Source organism: Carcharodon carcharias, chromosome 15, assembly GCF_017639515.1.
Source record: "Carcharodon carcharias isolate sCarCar2 chromosome 15, sCarCar2.pri, whole genome shotgun sequence".
NCBI lineage: Eukaryota > Metazoa > Chordata > Chondrichthyes > Lamniformes > Lamnidae > Carcharodon > Carcharodon carcharias.
In genome coordinates, this window is record NC_054481.1 from 48956819 (window position 1) to 48984799 (window position 27981).

A 27981-nucleotide genomic window follows, 5' to 3' on the forward strand; every position below is an offset into this window, starting at 1 on the left:
TTAAATCTGACTAGTTTGCATGGAGCCATTAGGTTCAGCCAATCTCTGTGTCATGCATGTATCTGGAAATCGACTCTTTTCTTGCTTCTGTTCAGTTGCATCCTCGACGCCGTTGGATTTGCACGAGCACAGAACTTTCCGGAAACTTTTTTTGAAGTTGTCTGACAGGAACCCATAGAGCACAGGGTTGGCGCAACTGTTGGCATAGGAGAGGACCACCACAAAGAAATATATTCCCACAGAAACAGGTTCCTCTGGCAAAGTGGAAATTAAATTAATAATATTTAGGATGTAAAATGGGAGCCAGCAAATCACAAATACAACTACAATGATGATCACCATTCTGGTAACCTTTCTCTCAGACTTTCTTCGTTTGGTTGATCCAACACGTAAACCAGAAGACTTGACTTTGATTATAATGAGTAGATAACAAAGACATATTATTAACAGTGGGCCAAAGAAGCCCAAGACTGCTGTGTATATGATAAAGGCCGTAGACCAAACTGACTTGGGTTCTGGCCAGTTCATGTTGCAAGTATTCATGTCGGCGACATCTGAATATATGATAACTGGAAGAACAACCACGATGGATGATACCCACACCGAGGCGTTGATCATCTTGGCAATCTGGGGCCTGCGCCATTTGGTGGATCTGATAGGGTGAACCACTGCAAGGTAGCGATCAATGCTCATTACGGTCAGGCAGAAGATGCTGGTGAACTGATTGATGCCATCGACCGTCAAAACCAGTCTGCACATAAAGGATCCAAACGGCCAATAGCTCAAGGCATTTTGGGCGGCAATAAACGGCAGTCCAAGCATAAAAAGTTCATCTGCCACAGCTAGGTTCAGGATATAGATATTGGTCACTGTCTTCATCTTGGCATAGCACACAACAACATAGATGACCAGAGTATTCCCGCTGAGTCCTATTGCACAAACAATGAAATAAATCACAGGAAGCACAATGGTGCTTACACTAGACATAAATGGGCTTCCATTGGTCCAGTTACTGGATTCATTATTAAATGATGATATATTGATCTTCTCTGTGCTTTGTTCCCACACAGGGACAGTGGATATCTTTAGAGGCTCCATCTCTTGCAGTGTAGTCCTCAAGGTCTCACTCTGTACAAAACTGTACTCATGTCCAATGTGTCCCTAGGAAAAGAATTGAAGAAAATGTTGAAGGTGTGATTGTTTTTCTCTGTCTACATTATTTTCTCTGGTGGAGGGAGTCCAGCACAAGGGGGTGTAACCTTAAAACTAAGCCATTAAGGGTGATGCCAGGAAGCAATTCTTCACACAAAGGGTGTTGGAAATCTAAGACTCTACTCCCTATAAGTTCTTGAGGCTGAGATTCAATTGAAAATTTAAAAACAGATTGATCGATTTTTGTTAGGCAAGCTATTAATGGTTACAGGATCAAGGCAGGTGGAGTTAAGCTACAGTCATGATCTAATCAGCCGATTGAATGACCTATGTAACAATTTTCCATTTGTTAAATGTTAACCTGATGTGTGTTTAATTCAATCCATACAGGATGTTAATTCAGGGTGCAAGGCAGGGATGGCAAAGCTCCACAAATCTATGTCAAGTCTCCCTGGTGTTCAAAATATGCAAAGCCTTTTGTTTTAATGATAGAAGATGTTCTAAGTTTCTGGTGATCTAAACCCTAGGAAATGAGAGGTGACTTGTGACACGTTAGTCAGAGAGAGAGAGAGAGAGAGGGAGAGACTGTTTGGGAACGGTGGTGGCTTAGCAATAAGACTCCGGTCAAGTGATTGATTGTGAAGCACACGCAGTTAAACTCACTGTGCAGGGAACAGAGGGCTCCATGCTTACCATACTGCCAGTTAAATCTTTATATTCTTAGCTGTACTCTGAGCTGCATTCTATTCATTCTCACAGTTTATGGGGCTTCTCTGTGGGATCCTGCACCTCTCCATTTTATGAGGTTGTACGTGTTGGCAATGGCAACCTCATCAGCCGTGATAAAGTGGGTGGCATTCAAATCTGAGCCTGTACACTATGGGTTCAGGTTTAGCATTGATGAGAAGCTCAAATCACAGATAACAAACCTATGGTGCTGATCTAAAGATGACAGCAGTGAATATTGATGGGTAACAAGTCCCACTGAGGAATAGTAATTTCGACAGTGATTTAATTATCAATAAATTAGCAGTCATTACCAAGAATCTCTGAAGGCAGCAGTAAAGTGATCAGATCATTAATTTGTTTTTCTACTTGTAACATTATTTTAATCAGGAAATAGCTTGATGTATAATTCAATAAATGTAGCAAATCTGTATGATTATCGACGGCCTATTTAAAACAATGGGTCGCTGCTTAGCACCAAATGAACCAGATTTAATGGTTTTAGAGCCACTTCAAAAGTAATGAATTGAAAGCAGGCCAACTACCTGAACTCCATCCCTCATATTCCACCTGTTGGTTCCTCTCTCTTGGCTCTTTATGTGCTATAAGAATGCAAATTTTCTGTGCATTGCTGTCATGTCTCTAATGCAACAGTGAAACAGTTTTAACCACACCCTTTTGACAGGGTGCAGACAGAATTTACGGGAATGATATCGGGGAGGCTGGAAAAGCAGGGATGGTTCTTCCGAGAGAAGGGAAGGTTTAATGGGAGACTTTTCTCACAGGCATGTGGATTGGTAACACATGTTTAAGGGGAGCTAAGCAGAATCTTTTGTGTACAGTGAGTGTTTAGATCCGGAATGTCAAACCTCACAGGATGATAGAAACAGATACAATAATAATGTTCAAAATGGAATTGGATATATATACATAGTTGAAGGGAAATGATTTGCAAGGCTGTGAGAATAGGTCTGCGTGAGATGGGCTCTTTCAAAGAGCCAGCACAAGCCCAATGGGTCATTCTGTACTCTGCCATTCTATGAGTCTATAACTGATTGTCAACAGTTCATTTCTGTAAAGGAAGCACATATACTAATTCTGTATGGTTAAGTGACTCGTGCAACCAGTTAAATTAGATTTGTAAGTGCCTCACCTCTCTTGAATGAAAGCTGAAAATTGCCTACCCGGTTTGAATAGAAGATTTTGTCACGATGGGAGGTGAGGGAGAAAGAGGACCTAGAGATATTCTATTCCCCATGGCTGAAAATGTTCTGTCTGACTTCCCTCCTTGCTCCTAATTCTCAATTTTAATTGTGTCTCCTGATATTTGAGCTCTTGGCCACAGTGAAGGAAAGTAAGAGGGACAAGGAAATTAAAATGCTTTCATGTCTCATCATTTTGATGGCACCCAGATTTGAGTTTTCTTCTTTGCTGCTGCCTGCTTTATTGTTCTTTTTAAACTTCCCCTTTGTATTCCCTCACCTAACCCTTCCCTTTCTTAACCTTCCAATGTTTTATTGTATTCTTTCTTAAATTTTATATCTGTAGGCCTCATGTCATCTTCACCAATCCTAGTTTGTTTTAACCTCTTTTCACAAATGTGGTATTCTGAAACTTGAAGCAGTTATTTTTTAATAGTATGTATTTATTCTGCATCTTGGCAATCCCATTTTTAAAAGTATGCAATTGTTGATGTACAATTCTGCATATCAATTTCTCCTTCTACTTCTCCTTAGCCGGCCCAGATGGAAGAAACAGTTCGGAGTAGTAATCTTACTTCCCAGTTTTTACTGTTTTTTCATTCAGGGAGGTCACTCATTTTTCTAAAATCTGCCCTATTTCAATTTAGTGCCCTTGTGTTTTGTACTTGTTAATTTCCTTTCCTATTTATTATGGGCTGCTCTTAATGGGGCAAAGGAAGTTTGGAGGAAATTTGATAGAGGTGTATAAGATTATACAAGTATAGCTAAGGTAGAGAACAGCTGTTCCCCAGTAACTGATAGTACAAGGACTATGGGACACAGATTTTAAGTTTTTGGGCAAGAGATGTGTGGCAGCGTGTGTATGTGTGTGGGGTGTTGGGGGGGGGGGTGGGGGGGGGGGTGGTGGTGGTGGGGGGTTGGGGGTGGTGGGGGGAGTTTTTTTACACAGCAACTGATAATGACCTGAAACACACTGCCTACCTGAGTGGTGGAAACAGAGACAATGAATGATTTTGAAAGGAAATTGGATGGGCACTTAAGGGAAATAAATTTGCAGGGCTCCAAGGATAGAGCAGGGAATGGAACTGACTGGATTCAATGGGCTGAATGGCCTCCTTCTGTGCCATAATGCCTCTATGAGTCTATGATAGGGTAGACTTGACAAGGTTGGCTTGAAACTTTCGCATTTACGCCAAGTAAGCCTGAAAACCAAGAGAAATAAAAAGATTTGTATTTGTATAGCTCCTTTCAGGATGTCCCAAAGTGCTTTACAGCCAATGAAGTACTTTTAGAAATGCAGTCAGTGTTTTAACATAGGAAATTCAGCGGCCAATTTGCACACAAGCAGGTCCCACAAATTGCAATGAGGTAATGACCAGATCTCTTGCTTTAGTGTTGCTGGTTGAGAGGTAAGTATCAGTCAGGACACTATGGAGAACTCCCCTGATCTTCTGTGAAATAACATTATGGGATCTATCATGTCCACCTGAGAGGGCAGCCTGGGCCTCAGTTTAACATCTCATGCAAAAGTCAGCATCTCTGACAGTGCTGCATTGCCTCATTACTTCTGGCAGATTTTGTGCTCACATCCCTGGAGTGGGACAGGAACTCACAATCATCTGACTCAGGTGCACTGAACAACAGCTGGCACTTAACAACCTATCAGACTCACAGAATAAGCAGGAGGAAGTTTATTGGCACTCTGTGAAGGTTAGCTGTGTGGCCTCAGCTGGTTAAACTCTAGCAGTACCTTTCAGCATTCTTGGGGGTTCCTGATAGTTTTGCCTTTGCCAGCCTGCATTTATGCTGGTTGGAGCTTTGTAAATTGAGTTTGTTCTTATGGGGACTTAGTGTCCACTGCAAATCTCTATATATGTGGAGATTGGTCAGCAGCTAAGTTTGGAAGCTATTAAATACAGAGGTTCCATCTTTCAGTTGAAACATTAAACCAAGGCCTTATCTGCCCTCTCAGGTGGATGTCAAAAATCCCATGGCATTACTTCAAAGAACTGCAGGAGGGTTCTCTCTAGTCTCCTGACCAATATCTATCTCTCAGCCAACATAACTGAAACAGGTTACCTGGTTATTATCACATTGCTGTTTTTGGGAGCTCGCTGTGTGCAAATTAACTGCTGTGTTTCCTAGAGTACGCCAATACACTTTGTTATGGAGGTGTGTTGAGTTCAAATATTAATTTTTAATTTAATCAGCTGGATTCACATATGGAACCTTTATAAAAGGCAGTTTCAACTGTTGAAACAAAGACACTGACTTAAGATGGCTGCCAGAGGTCACCTGACCATTCTGCAACTGCAAACTGGTCAAGCCTCTGTAGCATCCAAAGTGGATTATTAATGGATAGGTCGAGACAACCCTCTTGGGGTATTTGAAACCTGCTAATGTCAAAGATTCCTTCAAGAACTCAAAACCAATAATCACAGACTTCTTGACCCTGAGCCTGATCCAGCAACCAAAAAAAGCTATTGGAACTGCTTATGCACGGTGAAGTGCAAAAAGCAACTATTACTTTCTATTGCCCTTCAATGGTTTTGGCCATCTGGTGGAATCTACATCATTGCCATGAGCAGGCTGTTAATTGACTTCCATCGTGTATTAATGGATAATCATCATCCAACTGAAACTGCTCGCCACCTTTTGAAATCCTTTTTATTACAAAGACACTGATTGTTTTTGAGGAAAGTTACACCAGCAGCAGGGCGAAGGCTGCTTGCCTTTTCTTTCGCTCTCTCCAACTAAACTAAGTTTAGACCCTATTAGCTTATATAAGACTGTGGGCAACAGACAAAGAAATTCTAAAGAAGACTTTGTTCTCCACAGCAGCATTCAAGGAAGGAAAATACATCAGCTTCAACTTTAAACTTCAGTGGCCAAGAACCAAAGCTATAGCCAGGCTAATCAGCCACTTACAACTCTTTATATCTTTGACTTTTTTGATTGAATCTTAATTTGACCAAAAGTTATCCTCCTTTACTTTGTAACTTGTAATTTTGCATGCTTGTGTAAGCTATGACAATTATGTGTGTTATGACAGTCAGGGCACGCGTTTACCTTCCTAATATTTTAAATATCTTTACCTGGGTGGGTCTTTAGCACAATAAAAACTAACCCCTTACTTGTTTAAACTCAAGAAAACCTGTCTGACTGAATTCTTTGTAATCAGTGCATAAACAGTTAAGTACATACACTGAATTGGCACATTCATCCTTATACATTTCAAAAACTGTTACAATCATATGAGGAGCTCAGGAAAGAGGGGGAGTCCTTCCGCCCATCCTCACCTGGTCATAACAACTTTAAAAGAACTTCATTGGCTGTAAAGTGTTTTGAGGTGTCCTAAGTTGGATATACATGCAAACTCTTTCTTTGCAAGGCAATAATATTAAGATACTACCATTGGCCTAAGTATTGAGGAGGGCAAAATTAATCAGGGATCCTGCTCCTGATGGACAGTGATTCCTTTGAGAATTGCACATTTGTACATTAGGATTGGACTTGGCTGCGATTGCACACTAGCCGATCAACACTCACTGTCTAAGGATAGACACTTGTGTTACCAAAAGGCTGCTGGTGTCCATGGAGAGGAAACAAAAGCAATATGAATGAATTCCCATTTCTAACAGGCAGACTGCCTTTAATATTGCTCCACCTCATGCTAACCCATCAGACCAGGAAGAACAGCACATGTAAAGGTAACTCCCAATTTTCAGTCCAACCATCAGCTAAGTAGAAAGAATGGCAGTCACTGATTATGCATGCAAAGAAATTAAACAACATTAAGCAAACTGGGGATAATTTTGATATTGTTCATGAAAATAAGAAGATGTGGCTGCATTAATGTGGCCCATTTTAAACTATTGCCTAAAGATAAAATGATCCATTGTTACTAGAAGGCATAGTGACTATAAAACCAGTGTGAGATGCTCCATGGTGTACATGCAGTCCTATACAAATGTGATAAATAGTGAATAAGAGCATTAAATCTTCAAAAATCAGTATTACAAAAGCTTTACATCTATCAAACCATTTGTTTCTCTCCCTTATTTCATTTTTCATTTTAATAAAAGCATGACAGGGATGAATGTCTAATCATTTTCTCACGTACCAGGGGTTGATGTAAAAATTCATGAGTGGATTTTACACTTGGACAAGTGCTCAGATACTTTCACCTCTGGATCCATTCTCAAATCAAACCCAAGCTGATGAGAGGAAATTATCCTTTCTCTGCTGCCTAGTGTCATTGTGTTCAGCACTTTTAACAAAATTCTCAATGTGCCTGTGTGTAGCGCACAAAGATGTCCCATAACATCGACACCAACCATAATTTTATGTCCATTTCTCATTAGCTGTATCATATTCCTGAAATCAACAATTACTCAACTCTTGGCATCAGCCATGGCCCAATTGGTAGCTCTCTTGCCTGAGTTGCAAAGTTGTGGGTTCAAACCCCACTCTGGAGATTTAAGTAGATAATCCAGGCTGACACTTCAGTGGAGTTCTGATGCAGTATTGCACTGTGAGAGCTGGCATCTTTCAAAAAAGAGATAAAACTGTATGGCCATTTCCTGTTTTCTGGGGCTAAACTAGATCAATGCAACCCCATTTCTGATGAAAGGTCATCAACCTGAAACGTTAGCTCTGTTTCTCTTTCTACCGATACTTCCTGACCTGCTGTGTATTTCCAACACTTTCTGTTTTTATTGCATGGACATGTTTGTATTCCTTTAAGCATAGAAGAATAAGGGATGGTCTAAATCATGGGTTTATGATGAATGTTTGAAAGGGAGAGAAACTATTTCCTCCGATAGTGGAGCCCACAACAAGGGGGCACAATCTTAAGAGTTAGGACATCCAGGAGTGATGCCAGGAAGCATTTCTTCACACAAAATCTGAAACTGTCTCCCCCAAAAAATCTATTGAGGGTAGGGTCAACTGAAAATTTCCAAGCCAAGATTGATATATTTTTGTCAGGCAAGAAGAGTATTAAGGGATTTGGAACAAAGGCAGGCAAATGGAGTTCTAATACAGGTCAGCCTAGATCTAAATGAATAGCAGGAAAGACTTGAGGACCTGAATGACCAACTCTGGGAGGTCATCCTATAGGGGGTACATGGACACCTCATGTTTCTGTGCTCCTGTATCTTTGATCAGTTGGATATAAATCCAGGCTGTTACAGTGCAGTTATGAGGGAATACTGCATCATCAGGGGTGCATTTCTGGGATAAAACATTCAACTGGGGTCCGCTATCGGTCCTTTCAACTGGATGTCAAAGATTCCACAGCACTATACAATACCTCTTGTATTGGGCGGTTCCCTCTAATGTCTGAGTCAACACTTATCCTTTAAGCAACATCACTAAAACAAATTATCTGGTCATTTATCACTTTGCTTTTTATGAGATTGTACAATGGCAGCTGTATTTTACAACTGAAGAACAATGAGTACACTTTGAATTTACTTAATTGGATTTAAAACACTTTGGGACGTCCTGAGGTCAGGAAAGACATTGAGTGCAATATACTTCTTTCTTTAGTTGATCTGAGATGAAAAAAAGAGGTGCACTGAGTAACACAATTCCCAACACTGCCATGTATTCCCTACTGATCCCAGTCCTAACACCAGTCTTTTTTCCCTAATGATCCCAGTTCGAACATTGGGCTACGTTCCCTACTGATCCCAGTCGTGAAATTGGGTTATATTCCCTACTGATCCCAGTCCAAACACCAGTCTGCTTTCCCTACTGATCCCAGTCCTAAAATTGGGATACATTCCCTACTGATCCCAGTCCTAAAATTGGGATACATTCCCTACTGATCCCAGTCCTAAAATTGGGATACATTCCCTACTGATCTCAGTCCTAAAATTGGGCTACATTCCCTGCTGATCCCAGTCCTAAAATTGGGTTATATTCCCTACTGATCCCAGTCTTAACACTAGTCTGCTTTCCCTACTGATCCCAGTCGTAAAATTGGGCTACATTCTCTACTGATCCCAGTCCTAAAATTGGGCTACATTCCCTACTGATCCCAGTCCTAACATTGGGCTACATTCCCTACTGATCCCAGTCCTAAAATTGGGCTACATTCCCTACTGATCTCAGTCCTAACATTGGGCTATATTCCCTACTGATCCCAGTCTCAACACTAGTCTGCTTTCCCTACTAATCCCAGTCCTAACATTAGGCAACGTTCCCTACTGATCTCAGTCCTAACATTGGGCTATATTCCCTACTGATACCAGTCTTAACACTAGTCTGCTTTCCCTACTGATCCCAGTCCTAACACCAGTCTGCTTTCCCTACTGATCCCAGTCCTAACACCAGTCTACATTCCCTACTGATCCCAGACCTAACACCAGTCTGCTTTCCCTACTGATCCCAGTCCTAACACCAGTCTACCTTCCATACTGATCCCAGTCACAATACCAGTCTGCGTTCCCTACTGATCCCAGTCCTAACATTGGGCTACATTCCCTACTGATCCCAGTCCTAACGTTGGGCTAAATTCCCTACTGATCCCAGTCCTAACATTGGGCTACATTCCCTACTGATCCCAGTCTTAACATTGGGCTACATTCCCTACTGATCCCAGTCCTATCACCAGTCTGCCTTCCCTACTGATCCCAGACCTAACACTGGGCTACGTTCACTACTGATCCCAGTCCAAACACCAGTCTGCTTTCTCTACTGATCCCAGTCCTAACACCAGTCTGTTTTCCCTACTGATCCCAGTTCTAACATTGGGCTACATTCCCTACTGATCCCAGTCCTAACATTGGGCTACATTCCCTACTGATCCCAGTCCTAACATTGGGCTACATTCCCTACTGATCCCATTCCTAACTTTAGGATATATTCCCTACTGATCCCAGTCTTAACACTAGTCTGCTTTCCCTACTGATCCCAGTTGTAAAATTGGATAATATTCCCTACTGATCCCAGTCCAAACACCAGTCTGCTTTCCCTACTGATCCCAGTCCAAACACCAGTCTGCTTTCTCTACTGATTCCAGTCCAAACACCAGTCTGCTTTCCCTACTGATCCAAGTTGTAAAATTGGGCTAGACTCCCTACCGATCCCAGTCCTAAAATTGGGATACATTCCCTACTGATCTCAGTCCTAACATTGGGCTACATTCCCTACTGATCCCAGTCGTAAAATTGGGTTATATTCCCTACTGATCCCAGTCCAAACACCAGTCTGGTTTCCCTACTGATCCCAGTCCTAACATTGGGCTACATTCCCTACTGATCCCAGTCCTAAAATTGGGCTACATTCCCTACTGATCTCATTCCTAACATTGGGCTACATTCTCTACTGATCCCAATCCTAACATTGGGCTACATTCCCCACTGATCCCAATCCTAACACCAGTCTGCCTTCCGTCCTGATCCCAGTCCTAACACCAGTCTGCCTTCCCTACTGATCCCAGTCCTAACACCAGTCTGCCTTCCGTACTGATCCCAGTCCTAACACCAGTCTGCCTTCCCTACTGATCCCAGTCCTAACACCAGTCTGCCTTCCGTACTGATCCCAGTCCTAACAGCAGTCTGCTTTCCCTACTGATCCCAGTCCTAACATTGGGCTACATTCCCTACTGATCCCAGTCCTAACATTGGGCTACATTCCCTACTGATCCCAATCCTAACACCAGTCTGCCTTCCGTACTGATCCCAGTCCTAACACCAGTCTGCCTTCCCTACTGATCCTAGTCCTAACACCAATCTGCCTTCCCTACTGATCCCAGTCCTAACATTGGGCTACATTCCCTACTGATCCCAGTCCTAACATTGGGATACATTCCCTACTGATCCCAGTCCTAAAATTGGGCTACATTCCCTACTGATCTCAGTCCTAACATTGGGCTATATTCCCTAATGATCCCAGTCTCAACACTAGTCTGCTTTCCCTACTAATCCCAGTCCTAACATTAGGCAACGTTCCCTACTGATCTCAGTCCTAACATTAGGCTATATTTCCTACTGATACCAGTCTTAACACTAGTCTGCTTTCCCTAGTGATCCCAGTCCTAACACCAGTCTGCTTTCCCTACTGATCCCAGTCCTAACACCAGTCTGCGTTCCCTACTGATCCCAGTCCTAACATTGGGCTACATTCCCTACTAATCCCAGTCCTAACATTGGGCTACATTCCCTACTAATCCCAGTCCTAACATTGGGCTACATTCCCTACTGATCCCAGTCCTAACTTTGGGCTAAATTCCCTACTGATCCCAGTCCTAACATTGGGCTACATTCCCTACTGATCCCAGTCTTAACATTGGGCTACATTCCCTACTGATCCCAGTCCTAACATTGGGCTACATTCCCTACTGATCCCAGTCTTAACATTGGGCTACATTCCCTACTGATCCCATGTCCTAACGTTGGGCTACATTCCCTACTGATCCCAGTCCTATCACCAGTCTGCCTTCCCTACTGATCCCAGACCTAACATTGGGCTACGTTCGCTACTGATCCCAGTCCAAACACCAGTCTGCTTTCTCTACTGATCCCAGTCCTAACACCAGTCTGTTTTCCCGACTGATCCCAGTTCTAACATTGGGCTACATTCCCTACTCATCCCAGTCCAAACATTGGGATACGTTCCGTACTGATCCCAGTTCTAACATTGGGCTACATTCCCTACTGATCCCAGTCCTAACATTGGGCTACATTCCCTACTGATCCCATTCCTAACTTTAAGATATATTCCCTACTGATCCCAGTCTTAACACTAGTCTGCTTTCCCTACTGATCCCAGTTTTAACACCAGTCCGCCTTCCCTACTGATCCCAGTCCTAACACAAGTCCGCCTTCCCTACTGATCCCAGTCCTAACACCAGTCTGCCTTCCCTACTGATCCCAGTCCTAACACCAGTCTGCCTTCCCTACTGATCCCAGTCCTAACACCAGTCTACATTCCCTACTGATCCCAGTCCTAACACCAGTCTACATTCCCTACTGATCCCAGTCCTAACACCAGTCTGCTTTCCCTACTGATCCTAGTCATAATACCAGTCTGCATTCCCTACTGATCCCAGTCCTAACACCAGTCTACATTCCCTACTGATCCCAGTCCTAACACCAGTCTACATTCCCTACTAATCCCAGTCCTAACACCAGTCTGCTTTCCCTACTGATCCTAGTCATAATACCAGTCTGCATTCCCTACTGATCCCAGTCCTAACACCAGTCTACATTCCCTACTGATCCCAGTCCTAACACCAGTCTGCTTTCCCTACTGATCCCAGTCCTAACACCAGTCTGCTTTCCCTACTGATCCTAGTCATAATACAAGTCTGCCTTCCCTACTGATCCCAGTCCTAACATTGGGCTACATTCCCTACTGATCCCAGTCCTAACACCAGCTTGCCATCCCTACTGATCCCAGTCCTAACACCAGTCTACCTTCCCTACTGATCCCAGTCATAACACCAGTCTACATTCCCTACTGATCGTAGTCCTAACACCAGTCTACATTCCCTACTGATCGTAGTCCTAACACCAGTCTACCTTCCCTACTGATCCCAGTCCTAACACCAGTCTGCCTTCCCTACTGATCCCAGTCCTAACATTGGGCTACATTCCCTAATGATCCCAGTCTTAACATTGGGCTACATTCCCTACTGATCCCAGTCCTAAAATTGGGCTACATTCCCTACTGATCTCAGTCCTAACATTGGGCTATATTCCCTACTGATCCCAGTCTCAACACTAGTCTGCTTTCCCTACTAATCCCAGTCCTAACATTAGGCAACGTTCCCTACTGATCTCAGTCCTAACATTGGGCTATATTCCCTACTGATCCTAGTCCTAACACCAGTCTGCCTTCCCTACTGATCCCAGTCCTAACATTGGGCTACATTCCCTACTGATCCCAGTCCTAAAATTGGGCTACATTCCCTACTGATCTCAGTCCTAACATTGGGCTATATTCCCTACTGATCCCAGTCTCAACACTAGTCTGCTTTCCCTACTAATCCCAGTCCTAACATTAGGCAACGTTCCCTACTGATCTCAGTCCTAACATTGGGCTATATTCCCTACTGATCCCAGTCCTAACACCAGTCTGCTTTCCCTACTGATCCCAGTCCTAACACCAGTCTGCGTTCCCTACTGATCCCAGTCCTAACATTGGGCTACATTCCCTACTAATCCCAGTCCTAACATTGGGCTACATTCCCTACTGATCCCAGTCCTAACGTTGGGCTAAATTCCCTACTGATCCCAGTCCTAACATTGGGCTACATTCCCTACTGATCCCAGTCTTAACATTGGGCTACATTCCCTACTGATCCCAGTCCTAACATTGGGCTACATTCCCTACTGATCCCAGTCTTAACATTGGGCTACATTCCCTACTGATCCCATGTCCTAACGTTGGGCTACATTCCCTACTGATCCCAGTCCTATCACCAGTCTGCCTTCCCTACTGATCCCAGACCTAACATTGGGCTACGTTCGCTACTGATCCCAGTCCTAACACCAGTCTGCTTTCCCTACTGATCCTAGTCATAATACCAGTCTGCCTTCCATACTGATCACAGTCCTAACATTGGGCTACATTCCCTACTGATCCCAGTCTTAACACCAGCCTGCCATCCCTACTGATCCCAGTCCTAACACCAGTCTGCCTTCCGTACTGATCCCAGTCCTAACACCAGTCTGCCTTCCCTACTGATCCCAGTCCTAACACCAGTCTGCCTTCCCTACTGATCCCAGTTCTAACACCAGTCTGCCTTCCCTACTGATCCCAGTCCTAATACCAGTCTGCTTTCCCTACTGATCCTAGTCCTAACACCAGTCTACCTTCCCTACTGATCCCAGTCCTAACACCAGTCTGCCTTCCGTACTGATCCCAGTCCTAACACCAGTCTGCCTTCCCTACTGATCCCAGTCCTAACACCAGTCTGCCTTCCCTACTGATCCTAGTCATAACACCAGTCTACATTCCCTACTGATCCCAGTCCTAACACCAGTCTGCCTTCCCTACTGATCCCAGTCCTAACACCAGTCTACCTTCCCTACTGATCCCAGTCCTAACACAAGTCTGCCTTCCCTACTGATCCCAGTCCTAACACCAGTCTGCCTTCCCTACTGATCCCAGTCCTAACACCAGTCTGCCTTCCCTACTGATCCCAGTCCTAACACCAGTCTGCCTTCCCTACTGATCCTAGTCATAACACCAGTCTACATTCCCTACTGATCGTAGTCCTAACACCAGTCTACCTTCCCTACTGATCCCAGTCCTAACACCAGTCTGCCTTCCCTACTGATCCTAGTCCTAACACCAGTCTGCCTTCCCTACTGATCCCAGTCTTAACATTGGGATACATTCCCTACTGATCCCAGTCCTAACATTGGGCTACATTCCCTACTGATCCCAGTCCTAAAATTGGGCTACATTCCCTACTGATCCCATGTCCTAACGTTGGGCTACATTCCCTACTGATCCCAGTCCTATCACCAGTCTGCCTTCCCTACTGATCCCAGACCTAACATTGGGCTACGTTCGCTACTGATCCCAGTCCAAACAGCAGTCTGCTTTCTCTACTGATCCCAGTCCAAACACCAGTCTGTTTTCCCTACTGATCCCAGTTCTAACATTGGGCTACATTCCCTACTGATCCCAGTCCTAACATTGGGCTACATTCCCTACTGATCCCATTCCTAACTTTAGGATATATTCCCTACTGATCCCAGTCTTAACACTAGTCGGCTTTCCCTACTGATCCCAGTCCTAACACCAGTCTGCCTTCCCTACTGATCCCAGTCCTAACATTGGGCTACATTCCCTACTGATCCCAGTCCTAACACCAGTCTGCCTTACATACTGATCCCAGTCCTAACATTAGGCTGCAGCCGCTGATGCACTGAACTTCGGTGATTTGTTCCCACTGACTCGCTAAGGATGCCTTCAGTCCCACTTTGTTATAATCGATAATGAAGTAAATTGACAAATCCTGTTAACAGTCGGGAGATTGTGTTCTTACAGTGATTGAGCTGGGCTCCTGTAATTTCCTAAAATGGAATTAACCCTTTGCCTACTCGGATTACCTGATCACCGAAACGGGAGAAGCATATACCAAAGTGCTTCAATTTATTCAGCAGAACCATGAGGGAGTTTATTAATGTGGCTCTTAGTTGTACAATCCCTGCTCACGACAGACCGGTCCCGGGGAAGTAACACTGACTGAGCTAACTTTCCAAAGCTTTTCCTTGTTTACCTTTCCTTACCGACTTGTTTCCAATTACTTTAAAAACATAATCAGATTGGAACTTGATCTTTCCCCCCTTCTGAGATTTGATGGGTCAAATAAAGCTGAACTCGACTCTCAGTACAAGCAAACTTAGAGATGCTGCGGAAACCACAGTCTGAATAAAACTTGCCTCTGCAACCTCGAGCACAAATCTCCCTGCGTTAGCATCATTAGGCTCAAGAGATAGAATGATCCAGCACAGAAGGAGGCCATTCGGCCCATCGTGTCTGTGCTGGCTGTTTGAGGGAGCTATCCAAGCAGTCACTCTCTCCCATGCCCTTTCCTCACAGCCTTTTAAATGTTCGCCCTTCAAGGATTTAAAAATTCCCCTTTTGACAGTCATTAAACGGGCTCCGCCAAACAGTCCGGCGATTTACAACATTGCTCTGGTTCTCTGTGGGTCCCACCAGAATCTATCAGTTTGGGAGCCCAGCATGGAACGGGATGACATGTATAATCTTTTAAGGAAATGCAGCATGTTAAGTGACAGCAACAACTGCCCTATGTTTCTGATCACACGTAACATTGTCAAGACAGAAATGTTGATTCTTTGAGCTTAAATAAAGATATTTTCCCCATCATTCCGCGTGAGGGGCTGTTTTGTTTTACCTGTTGGGGTATTTCTAGCATCTCTGCCATCCAATCGTCAGGGTTGAAGGTCGAAGAACTAAGGGTCCGCAGCAAGTGGGAAGAGGAGCGGGTCTTCAGTGAGTTCTGATTTTTAAACTGGTCCCAGCAAGGTGTTCCAGAACAGCGTGACTTCCACCGTGTGTGCGAGAGGTGGATCCCCAATGGTTGATTCGAGGCGAGCAGGGAGCAGGAGGTCTGGTGGGTCTCTGCTGGGTCTATACCCTAGCTATTCAAACCGAGCTTGCAGAATATCTCAGCTCCTGACTGAAGCACTGAGTGACTGTAAAAGAGAGAGAGAGGAAAATGCAGTGGTTCTGTGCAGACAGTGATCTGTGTGTTTTGCTGTTGGGGAGGGAGGGGGGAGTCTGAGATCAGCATTGACTCCCCTCCCCAAAACAAACCATCCAATCAGTAGATTGGTGAAAGTGAGTATGAGTCATCGAGGGTCAGCAACAGTCCGCATGGAGCAGATACTCTAAACTCTACGAATACAACCTGATTCATTGATCAGCCATTATATATATTAAAATGTGAATGTCAACCCGTGAATTAGGGCCTTCTTTGCCAACGGAGAGATTTGAAATAACTAAAAATACACTTTTTGTGGATGGGATATTACACAGTTGAAATTCCAATTTAAAACAGAATTTTTAAAAAGGGCACATACAATCGGTTGATGGGGTAACTTGGCTGGCACACATGTTTCTTTGAAAAAAGACAAGGCGAGGAACATTACCTAGTGTCTGTCTTATTCTTTCCTGGGATTTTTTTTCACTGCTCGGCCCCTTCATGTCTCTCCCTCACCCCGGCCTGCACTGTCAATTGCTTCTCCCCGCTCTGACCTCGTGAATAAAACCCGTCCTCCTGTCCCAAGTGACACAGAAACTTAAAGGGGGGTGGGGGTCAGGGGCCGGGGGAATTGGAGATGACTATTGGCATCTCATGAACCATGAACTTCACTGTCTGTGTAACAAGGCAGGACCACAGGTAAAGACACTTGCAGCCCCTTCCACCTCAGGAAGATTCATTTGTCCAATTGCAATCGCTCATTGTCTCCTATCCCACAGTATTCCACAAATTTGAAGTCTGGAGGATACAGAATGCTGATTTTTATAAAGGAGGGGGAAGTTTACATTTAAATAACACCGCTCAGGCCTAAAAACCAATGAAATAGTTCTTGAAATGTAGTCACAGCTGTGACTTATTCGTTCATATTAAGATTCCCATTTACATCACTGGCTATATATATTGACAGTAAATGAGATGTCATTTTCCAATCTCATTCCTGTAATATGGCAACCGAGCTTTATTACGTTTGATTCCACTAGTGGAGGCTGATATTAGTGGGTTACATTTTGTGCTCAACTCGCTGAGTTAAAAGTGTAACATTTTTTAAAACCTGCGCCATCACGTCAGTAAAGTGTAATTTAAAAACTCAGCGCGAGAAACATTTCGCTTCAAAAAGCGAGATTTTTATTCATAATAAAATGCAAAAATAAGAAAAAGCGGAAATGATAGACCACGCTCCATAAAGACCCCCACAAGCAAACCCGGGGGGTGGGGGAGGGAGGGTGGGTGTTGGGAAGACCAGCTGAATTATTTGGTGTAAATTGCTGCTGCCTCCGCGAGGAACTGACAGAAGTGAACGGGCGGCAGAAATGTTTCGTGTGTTCGAGGTGTGTCTCCAAACTCGATCAATAGCTCCCTCTGGCGACCAGCGATCACTTTATGATCTGTGCAGATCAACGAGGTAGAGTGGAGTAAGCGTATGTTGGAACAAGGCTGCAACAGAAGGGTCAGCGAGTGTTGTGTAGGCATTAGCAAGGACATCATTATTTTCACATCCCTAGTTTCCCTAGTGAAGATGATTCATCTTCTTAAATTGCTGCCTTCCTTGTGTTGAAGGTGCTCCCACACCCCACAGCGCTGTCAGGTAAGGAGTTCCAGCTTTTTACCCAGTCACAATGAAGGTACAGGGATATATGTCCAACTCAGGATGGTATGTGACTTGGAGAGGGACCTCGGGACGGGGGTAGTCCCAAGTGTCTGCTGTTTTTGTCCTTCCAGGTGGTGGGGGACAGAGGTTTGGAAGGTATTGTCGAGGAATCCTTGGCAAATGGCCACATCACATCTCGGCACCTAAAGTGCACTGATGTGGCCTTTATGGAGGTTTAACATGGTGAATGAGATGTCAATCTAGCAAACTTCTGTCCTGGCTGGCGTTAATGCCATCCAGATAAAAGAATGATACTTATAGTTATAACATGACTTTATCAGCTTTCAGAATCTTCCCAAAGTGCTCCACAATAAGCGAATTCATGTGAAGTGCAGTGACCTTTCTATCTCTCATCAACATGCTGTTCCTTGGGGATTATCATCCTAAAACACATCAGTTTCAACATGTACGCTGACAATTCTCGGCTCTATCTCACTACAACCTCTCCTGACCCCTCTACAGTCCCTGATTTGTCACACTGTTTGTCCGACATCCAATATTGGATGAGCAGCATGTTCCTTCAGCTATTTATTGGAAGACTGATGCCAATAGCTTTGGTCCCCACTGCAGACTCCATTTCCTGACCACCATTTTCATCCCTGCCACTGTCCTCAGCTGAGCCAGGCTGTTTGCAGTTTGCTGTTGTGTTTGACCTTGTAATGAGCTATCCACCAGGTATCCAATCCGTCATCAAAGTTTGTAATTTCATCCAATTCTGACCTTACCTCAGCTCATCTGCTGCTGAAACTGTCACCTTTGATTTTGTTAGCTCTGGGCTTGGCTATTCCAATGCTTCCCTGGCCAGCCTCCCATCTACCACCTGCCATAAGTTTCTGCTCCAGGTCTAACATGCCTTAATTTTTAAATTTTTAACCTTGTTTATAAATTCTGCCATGGTCTTGCCTTCCCCCAGCCCTGTAATTTCCAACAGCTCCACAACTCTCCAAGCTCCTCCAATTCTAGCCTTTTGCGTATCCCTGATTTAATGGCTCCAAGATTGGAGGCTGTGTCTCCAGCTGCTATGGGCTGAAACTCTGAAATTGCCTTCCTAAACTTCTCTGCAAATCTGCCTCTTTTCCCTCCTTTTAAGCTGCTGTTTAAAATCTACCTCTTTGAGCCACATAAAGTATTAGGGCAGATGACTAAAACCTTGGTCAGTGTCAAAAATGTTTTTACTAATAACACTATTGCTAAGCACTTTGGGACATTTTGTTACATTAAAGGCACTATATAAATGCACATTATTGTTAGGTAGGCAAATATGAAAGCCATTTCTGCACAGCAATAGGATGGATTGTCTATTTGAACTGAGGATTGATTACACACTTTAAGGTTATTATGTTATGGACTGTAAGATCTGGGCCAATGCCTGGTTGATTATCAGCACTTTACTTGCTAATGTTGTAGTGGTTAATTATGTTGCTCCAATTGTTATGTGTCAACATTGGACAGGGTGCAGCACTCAATATACCGATGTCATTCTTCTCATCTTCTCCAGTCATTATCATAAAACCCTCCATAATGTTCCTTTAGCATCCACTGGATCTGTTTACTGAGGAGTAGGGTCAATTAGGTTATGATGAACTTATATAAGATACTGGTCAGACCTCAGCTGGAGTACTGTGTAAAGTTCTGGATGCCACACTATAGGAAGAATGTGAACACATTGGAGAGAGTTCAGAAGAGGTTTACAAGAATTCAGGGATGAGACACTTCAGTTATGATGAAAGTTCGGAGAAATTGGGACTGTTTTTCTTGGAGAGGAGAAGGCTAAGAGACTTGATAGAAGTTTTCAAAATCATGAGGGGCCTGAACAGAGTAGATAGGGAGAAGATAAGTAAGCAGATCAAGAACCAGAGGGCACAGTTTTAAAAAGAAAAAAACTGCAGATGCTGGAAATCCAAAACAAAAACAGAATTACCTGGCAAAACTCAGCAGGTCTGGCAGCATCGGCGGAGAAGAAAAGAGTTGACATTTTGAGTCCTCATGACCCTTCAAAAGAACAGTTTTAAAGTGTTTTGCAAAAGAAGCAAATGCGAGGTGAGAAAAAACTTTTTCACACAGCAAGTAGTTAGGGTTTGGAAGGCATTGCCTGAGAGTGTGGTGGAGGCACGTTCAACTGAAGCATTCAAGAGAGCATTAGATGAGTATTTAAATAGAAACAATGTGCAGGGTTATAGGGAAAAGACAGGAGGTTGGCACTAAGTTAAAATGCTCAGAGAACCGGTGCAGACCCAATGGGCCAAGTGGCCTCTTGCTGCACTGTAATAATTCTGTGATTCTGTAACCATGGCTTGTCCAAGTGCCTTATTGTATGGTTTCTGTCTGTATTTGCTCTTCCCTTTGCTTTACTTTCCTCCAAAACTGCAACTCCAAAATGACAGTCTTCATCTTCATGTCCCTGTGCAGCCTTGCTCCCTTATCCCTGTAATCTTCTCTAACCCTATGACATACCACACATCCGCTGCTCCTCTGGCTTTGGTCCACAGTACTCCAGCCTCTCCCTATGACACACCCACACCTCCCAGTGCCCCACTTTCCAGCAACACGTGTACTGCTCATAATATGCTGGGTTGTATTGGACAATTGCTAGGCAATATCAATCTGTCAAGAGCACTCTCACCTCTGAGTCAGAGGGTCATGGATTCAATCCCACTACTAAGGTTTGAGCACAAATCTAGGCTGACATTCCCAGTACAATATCATGTTATTGGAGGTGCATCTTTCAGGTGAGCATGTCAAAGATTCCCTGGAGTCCTAACCAATATTTATCCCTGGACCATCATCAAAAAAACAGATTATATGGTCCATTATGTCATTACCACCATATCTATGGATTGTGCAAATTAACTGCTGTTCCCTAAGTTACAACAATCAGTACACTTCAAAAGTACTTCATCGGCTTTAAAATACTTTGGGAAATGCTGAGGCTGTGAAAGGTGCAGTATAAATGCTAATTATTTCTTCTATCTTTACTATTGTATTCTCAAAAATTGATTTGCAAAACATCCTTTGATAAGTGCATGTTCCTGTATCCAATGATACTTTGGCTGAGGGTAAACCTGAGAAGATAGTGCTGATACTGTTCACAACCACCATTATTCAGTGATTGTTTCTCTCTAGATTGAACTGCTTATAGCTTTAGGGCTGGCTTTACAATACATTCCTTTGTCATTTACTTTTGATATTTTCATCAAATATGTCAAAACCATTAAAATGTTGTAAATTTAGTGTCGTATCTTTTATTAAGGACCAGGGGTGAAAATTAAAGTTGTATAACCAGAAGATTATGCCTAGGAATAAAACTCTTTCCTTAGTCATTTTCAATTGAAACAGGAAGACCTAAACTCTATTCCCTTGGTCATCATTTTCATCCCTGACAATTGGCTGAAACTGAGCCAGACTATTCACAACCTTAGTATTATGTTTGACCTTGAGATGCGCTATCAACCATGTAATGCTCCATCATCAAGACTGCCGACTTGCATCTCCATAACATTTCCTAACGCCAATCTTGCCCCAGCTCATCGACAGCTGAAATCCTGGTCAATTCCTCTGTTACCTTTAGACTTGACTATTGCAAATCTCTCCTGACTGGTCTCCCATGTTCCAACCTTCATAACTTGTGCTCATCCAAAACTCTGCTACAAATATCTTAACACAATCCAAGTCTTGTTCACCTATCACCCCTTGCTTGTTGACCTACACTGGCTCCCAGCCTGACAATGCCTCCATTTTAAAATTCAACTTTTTGGGTGGGATTTTTCAACCCCGCCCACCACCAGGTTCGTTCAGTCCTGTTGAAAGTCAATGGACTTTTGGCTGGGCCATCGGATTTCTCGTGGCAGGTCCCACCATGATGGGGCCGGAAAATCCCGGCCTTAACATGTGGTGGGGCATATTTTCAATGGACAATCCCGTCTTTTTTCAAATCCCCCCTAGCCTCACTCTCCCAATCTCTGTAATCTCCTACAAGCCTCGGGGGTCACTGCGCTCCACAATTCTGACATTTTGCACATTTCTGAATTTAATTGCTCCATTATTAGCGGCCATTCTTTTAGCTGTTAATGTTCTAATCCCTGGAATGCCCTCTGTAAGCCTCTCTGCCTTTATTTCTTCTTAAAAGCTGTTCCTTAAAACCTACCTCTTTGACCAAGCTTTTAGTTATCTGCCCTGATATCTCCTTCTGCAACTCAGCGTCAAAAATATTTTACTGATATCGCTTTTCATTAGTACCTTGGGGGTGTTTTGCTATATAAGTGCAAATTGTTGTTGCTGTTGTCCAGAAAGAAGATAAGAACAAGGGTGGGCCATTCATTCCCTCAAACCTATCATACTATTTAATTAGATCATGTACCTTAGCTCCATCTACCCACCTTGGTTCCACAACCCTAGCCTAACAAAACCTATCAACTTGCACTTTAAAACTTCCAGCTCTGGCCTCCATTTGCTCCAATACATTTGCCAATCCCCATTCCCAATATTCTCCCCCAGTTAAAATTGGGGTCTAGTCTATATATGGTGAGGGATCATTAGGGTGTAATTCAAAATGTTTCCCTGGAAGTTCAGCCATCCTAAAGAGGTATTCTGTGATAAATTAAAAGCCGAGTCTTCCTTCACAACTCCTCAGATACAGAAACGGTCTACATCCAAATGCATCAAGACCTGGACAACATCCAAGCTTGGGCTGACAAGAGGACGTAATATTTGCACTACGCCAGTGCCAGGAAATGACCACAATTTCCAACAAGATAGAATCTAACCATCGCCCCTTGACGTGCAATGGCATTACCATCACTAAAACCCCCACTATCAACATCCTGGGGGTTACCATTGACCAGAAACTGAACTGGACTAGCCATATAAATACTGTAGCCATAAGAGCAGGTCAGAGACTAGGAATCATGCGGCACTCAAGAAGCTTGACACTGTCCAGGACAAAGCAGCCCACTTGATGGGCACCACATCCACAAACATTCACTCCCTCCACCATTGACACACAGTGTGTACCATATACAAGATGCACAGCAGGAATTCACCAAAGTTCCTTAGGCAGCACCCTCCAAACCCATGACCATTACCATCTAGAAGGACAAGGGCAGCAGATAGATGGGAACACCATCACCTGGAAGTTCCCCTCCAAGTCACTCACCATCCTGACTTGGAAATATATTGCCGTTCCTTCACTGTCGCTGGGTTAAAATCCTGGAACTCCCTCCCTAACAGCATTGTGGGTGTACCTACAGCACAGGGACTGCAGTAGTTCAAGAAGGCAGCTCACCACCACCTTCCCAAGGACAATTAGGGATGGGTGGTAAATGCTGGCCTAGCCAGTAACACGCACATCCCAAGATCAAATTTAAAGAAACCTGCTCAGACAGGTTTGCAATCCAATACGACAGCTGGTAGAAATCTTCTACACATTGGCTGTCAGGTTGGACTGGCTTCACTTATTCAATCCATGTGAATGAAGAAACAACATTAGGGTGCAGTATCATGCTGCAGCTTTTTAAAATTCATTCAGGGGATGTGGCCATCACTGGCCGAGCCAGCATTTATTGCGCATCCCTAATTCCCCTTGAGAAGGTGGTGGTGAGCTGCCTTCTTGATGATGAAAAAACTGTTAAAAAGATTTTACCCAGAGTGAGGAGGATTTTACTTGCAGCCCTGAAGCAATCTGTTGGGAGTCTGTCGCTTTGGGAATCAGGCTGACTTTGCAGTGTCACAAAAACAATACCTGTAACATGATGAAAGCAAAATATCGCGGATGCTGGAAATCCGAAACAAAAACAGAAAGTGCTGGAAAAACTCAGCAGGCTTGAGAACATCTGTGAAGAAAAACACAGAGTTAACGCTTCGAGTCTGTATGAAGAAGGGTCATACGGACTCGAAACATTAACTCTGTTTCCCTCTCCACAGAAGCTGTCAGGCCTGCTGAGTTTTCCAGCACTTTCTATTTTTGTACCTTTAGCGTGAACTTTGCTCAGTGGTTCAAAACAGTAATGAGTCAGAGAATGATGCTGTACAGAAGGAGGTCACTCAGTCTCTGCCTGCTCTTTGAAAGAGCTACCCGCTTAATCCCAATCCTCTTCTCTTTTCCCAGAGTTTGTAGGCATAAGGAATCAATTGCAGTGGCAGAAGAGAAAAGAGTTCGGACCAATTCTCTTTAATACATAAGGCCGTAACTTCCGAGTTCGAGGGCTTCTTATTTGGGGGATACCCCAGGGATGCGCTGGGGAACCGACCCCCCCCTCGCCACCAGAAGTTCCCAGGCAAGGGATTACATGGTAGTTGCCTGGGAAGCGCAGATTCCCGCTGGGTAATTGCCCTGCACAGGGAACCATCCAAAAATACAATTTAAAACGCAAACTTCGGATAGTTCCAAATGGGTTACATCAATAGCTATCCAGAAAAAGTTAGAAACTTTAAAACCACTTCTAACTTCTGGGTAACCCCCGCCCCCACCGATGGGATTACCCCCACACCCCCTGAAACCCCACGGGACTCCCCTCACATCCCGCAACTACCCCCTCCCTCACAAGACTCCCCCAACCACACCTGACTACCCCCCCCACTACTGCACTACGTGAGTTCCCCCCCCCAACTGGGACTCTTCCCCACCCCTCCATGGGGACCCCCCCTCCCACCAGGCCTGACTGCCGAGCTCCCCACTATCCCACTACGCCACCAGGCCTAACTCTCAGCCTCAACCCCCCATCCAAGGCCCAACCAGACCCGACCCAACACGCCCCTCCCAAGGCGCAACCAGACACACCTCTCCCAAGGCCCAGCCCAACCCCACACTCACCCTTCCCACACACAGTGCTCTGCCGCAATACCCAACTCCCCACAATCAACGCCTGACCTGTAACCCCCACCTCACACAGGGACAGATCTGACACCCCACCCACAAGGCCTGTCCCAACCTGACCTCATACCCCCTCCAAGACCCGACCCTGTAGCACCATCCACCCCCCTGCCAAGTCTTGACCTGACCTGACACTAGCACCCCCCCACAAGGCCCGGCCTGACACTGACCCCCACCATCCTCACCCAAGACCCGGAACCACCCCCAGCACACGAGCACACACCCTCCCACCCCTCCCCCCCCCCCCCCGATTCAATGCCCCCCCAACCCCCCACAACCAGGGCCCGAGCTGAACCACCCACTCCCTGCCAATCCTACTCACTTACCCACGTCACTTACCTTCTCCCTGCCTTGTCAAGGACATTTAAACCTGGCTGGACCTTTAAACCTACCTGTATTACAGCAGCTAGTGCCATAAAAAGGGGGTATGGCTCACTTCCCCGTGACCCTGTAGGCCTCGCACTTGGCCCCGGGGATGTGCTGCTCTACCCAGACCCTGCCCGGCCTGAGTCAGAAAGCCAGGCAAGATAGGATCGCTTGGGTTTTAAAGTATGAACTTGCGGGTGGAGTGGCAATCCAACTCAATTGCCCCTCCATTACAAATTACATCTAGTGCCCATTACAAATCCAGATATCACATGTCTCGCTACCTTTGCCCGAACCTACACAAAAGGTGGAATTTAATCAGTGGAGCTACGTTCCTGACAGCAGAACTTTCACTTTTGGGTTGGGAGCCAGTGGCCACCCAAGTCATATGAAAATTTAAAGGGACTGCAGCGAGCACGTGAAGCACATTCCAATGTGTAGCACGGGTGGGTTTCCATTGGAGGACCCCAGAATCAGGTGACAGTTCAGCAGGTCCGGCCAGATTAAAAAAAGAGCCACCTGGACAAGCAGGGAAGCTCCACATCTCAGCTACAGGTTCCATGTCCACCTCTACTCATTCTGCAGTTTGGCCAATTTGTTTTTGCAACCCTTCACAATCCTCAGTATCCTCAAACTTATCCCTCCATCACCTCCCCGCACCTTAAAACATATTGTTCTAGCACCCACCCACCACCCCTAGCTACCCCATCATGTCCAAGCCAACTGGCGATGTCAGAGCAAAGACATAGGGTGGAACCACCTCAAAAATCGCCAAAGGCTGATATTGGGCGGGGAAAGCGGTGTTTGACCCACCAATGGCAATAGCGGCTTTTTCCACTGTATCATGTGGCACTTTTGTTGAAAAACTGCAGAGGCGCGGGTCTCACGTTGGATCACTGGTGGCCCACCATCATCTCAGGCCTTCAATAATCCAGGCGCCATATTTAACAGGCGCCCCTGCACAGAGTTAACACTCTTTAAGGGATCAGAAGCTGCTGAAAAGTCATGGCTGCCAATGGGAGGAAACGTGCTGCCTCAAGATTTAGCAATGCCACCTTTAAGCGCCTACTGGATGCAGTGGAACCTGTCGTGAAGTCCTCTACCCACACAGGCCAGGCACCTTTCTCACCTGGCCTGGCAGGCATCCTGCTTACACTCTCTCCATCTGTATTCATGCAGGACAAACTGGCCCACAACAACAGGGTGAGGTCACAGACCAGCAGAGGAATGTCCGACATCAAGGTCAACACAGACTTTGAAAACAGAGCCATCCAGCTGGCTGGCAAGGATCTGGACCATCCCTGTGCTGACGGTGAGGTCAGTGGTGCTCAACTAAGTGAGGATCCAGCAGTGCAACATCCATCAGATAACCATGCTGTGAGTGATGTGTCCTGTTTCACAGTCCCCTGCCATGCAATAATTATCACTCCTTACTTTCACTGGCACATTTGTGAAGCAGCCAAGGGGGTCCATGAGACAGGTTCTCGACTTTGGAAGAGGAATCTGCAGACACCAACATTGCAGACCAGTTACAGCGCTCACCTACACACTCCACCAGTGCAGAGACACTTAGTTTGAGAGTGGCTGTATACTCCTTGCATACCTGTAAATATATTTTCTTTCTCTGAAATTCTAATCTGCTGAATGGCTCTTCTAGCTGGTGCAATTCTCTCAGGTTATACAAGTATAATCAGTGCTTCCCCCATCACATAACTTCTATCGTGCACTTCAGATTTATGGTATCGCACAGAGTCAGTGGGCAGAGTTTTTAGGTCAGCGGGCGGGCATGATCGGCGGGTCTGGGATTGGCCGGGAAAGGGGCTGTCGATTGCGATCGGCCCCTGACCGAGACTTCACACTGGCTGGTCAATTAATGGCCAGCCACGGTGAAACAAGCACTGAAAAGCTCACCGCTGCCCGGGAGGGGGAGGGACGAGGGCGGGCACTGACAGAAAGCTCCCTCGGGGCAGAGAGCTCCCTCGGGGCAGAGACCTCCCTCAAGGCAGAGGGCTCCCTCGGGGCAGAGAGCTCCCTCGGGGCAGAGACCTCCCTCTGGGTAGAGAGCTCCCTCGGGGCCGAGAGCTCCCTCAGGACAGAGAGCTCCCTCGGGGCAGAGAGCTCCCTCGGGGCAGAGACCTCCCTCAAGGCAGAGGGCTCCCTCGAGGCAGAGAGTTCCCTCAGGGCAGAGAGCTCCCTCGAGGCAGAGAGCTCCCTCGAGGCAGAGAGTTCCCTCGGGGCAGAGAGCTCCCGGGTAGAGAGCTCCCTCGGGGCCGAGAGCTCCCTCGGGACAGAGACCTCCCTCAAGGCAGAGGGCTCCCTCGAGGCAGAGAGTTCCCTCAGGGCAGAGAGCTCCCTCGAGGCAGAGAGCTCCCTCGGTGCAGAGAGCCACCTCGGGGCAGAGAGCTCCCTCTGGGTAGAGAGCTCCCTCGAGGCCGAGAGCTCCCTCGGGACAGAGAGCTCCCTCGAGGCAGAGAGCTCCCTCGAGGCAGAGAGTTCCCTCGGGGCAGAGAGCTCCCTCGGGACAGAGAGCTCCCTCGGGGCAGAGAGGTCCCTCGGGACAGAGAGCTCCTTCGGGGCAGAGAGCTCCCTCGGGACAGAGAACTCCCTCGGGGCCGAGAGCTCCCTCGGGGCCGAGAGGTCCCTCGGGACAGAGAGGTCCTTCGGGGCAGAGAGCTCCCTCGGGACAGAGAGCTCCCTCGGGGCCGAGAGCTCCCTCGGGGCCGAGAGGTCCCTCGGGACAGAGAGCTCCCTCGGGGCCGAG

At 45.5% G+C, this 27981-nt stretch overlaps 1 protein-coding gene across 1 annotated transcript; it reads right to left on the minus strand.

The window, feature by feature from the left end:
* On the minus strand, positions 1–26739 carry LOC121288375 (somatostatin receptor type 5-like). The gene is made up of 3 exons (XM_041206928.1): positions 26655–26739; positions 24160–24314; positions 1–1161 (listed from the first exon to the last, which is right to left on the minus strand). The coding sequence occupies exons 1-3, from the start codon at positions 26737–26739 to the stop codon at positions 1–3; spliced, it is 1401 nt and encodes a 466-aa protein (XP_041062862.1).
* Between the last annotated feature and the right edge of the window lie 1242 nt (positions 26740–27981).

Bases quoted from the DNA above. Each gene is read 5' to 3' on its own strand.
- LOC121288375 (XM_041206928.1), bottom strand. From the start codon at position 26,739: ATGTTGGTGTCTGCAGATTCCTCTTCCAAAGTCGAGAACCTGTCTCAT. The intron at 24,315-26,654 runs GTAAGGAGTGAT...TTCCCTGTGCAG, and splicing joins TCACAAATGTGCCAGTGAAA to GGCAATTACCCAGCGGGAAT. The intron at 1,162-24,159 runs GTATTAAAGAGA...TTCTTTTCCTAG, and splicing joins CTCGGAAGTTACGGCCTTAT to GGACACATTGGACATGAGTA.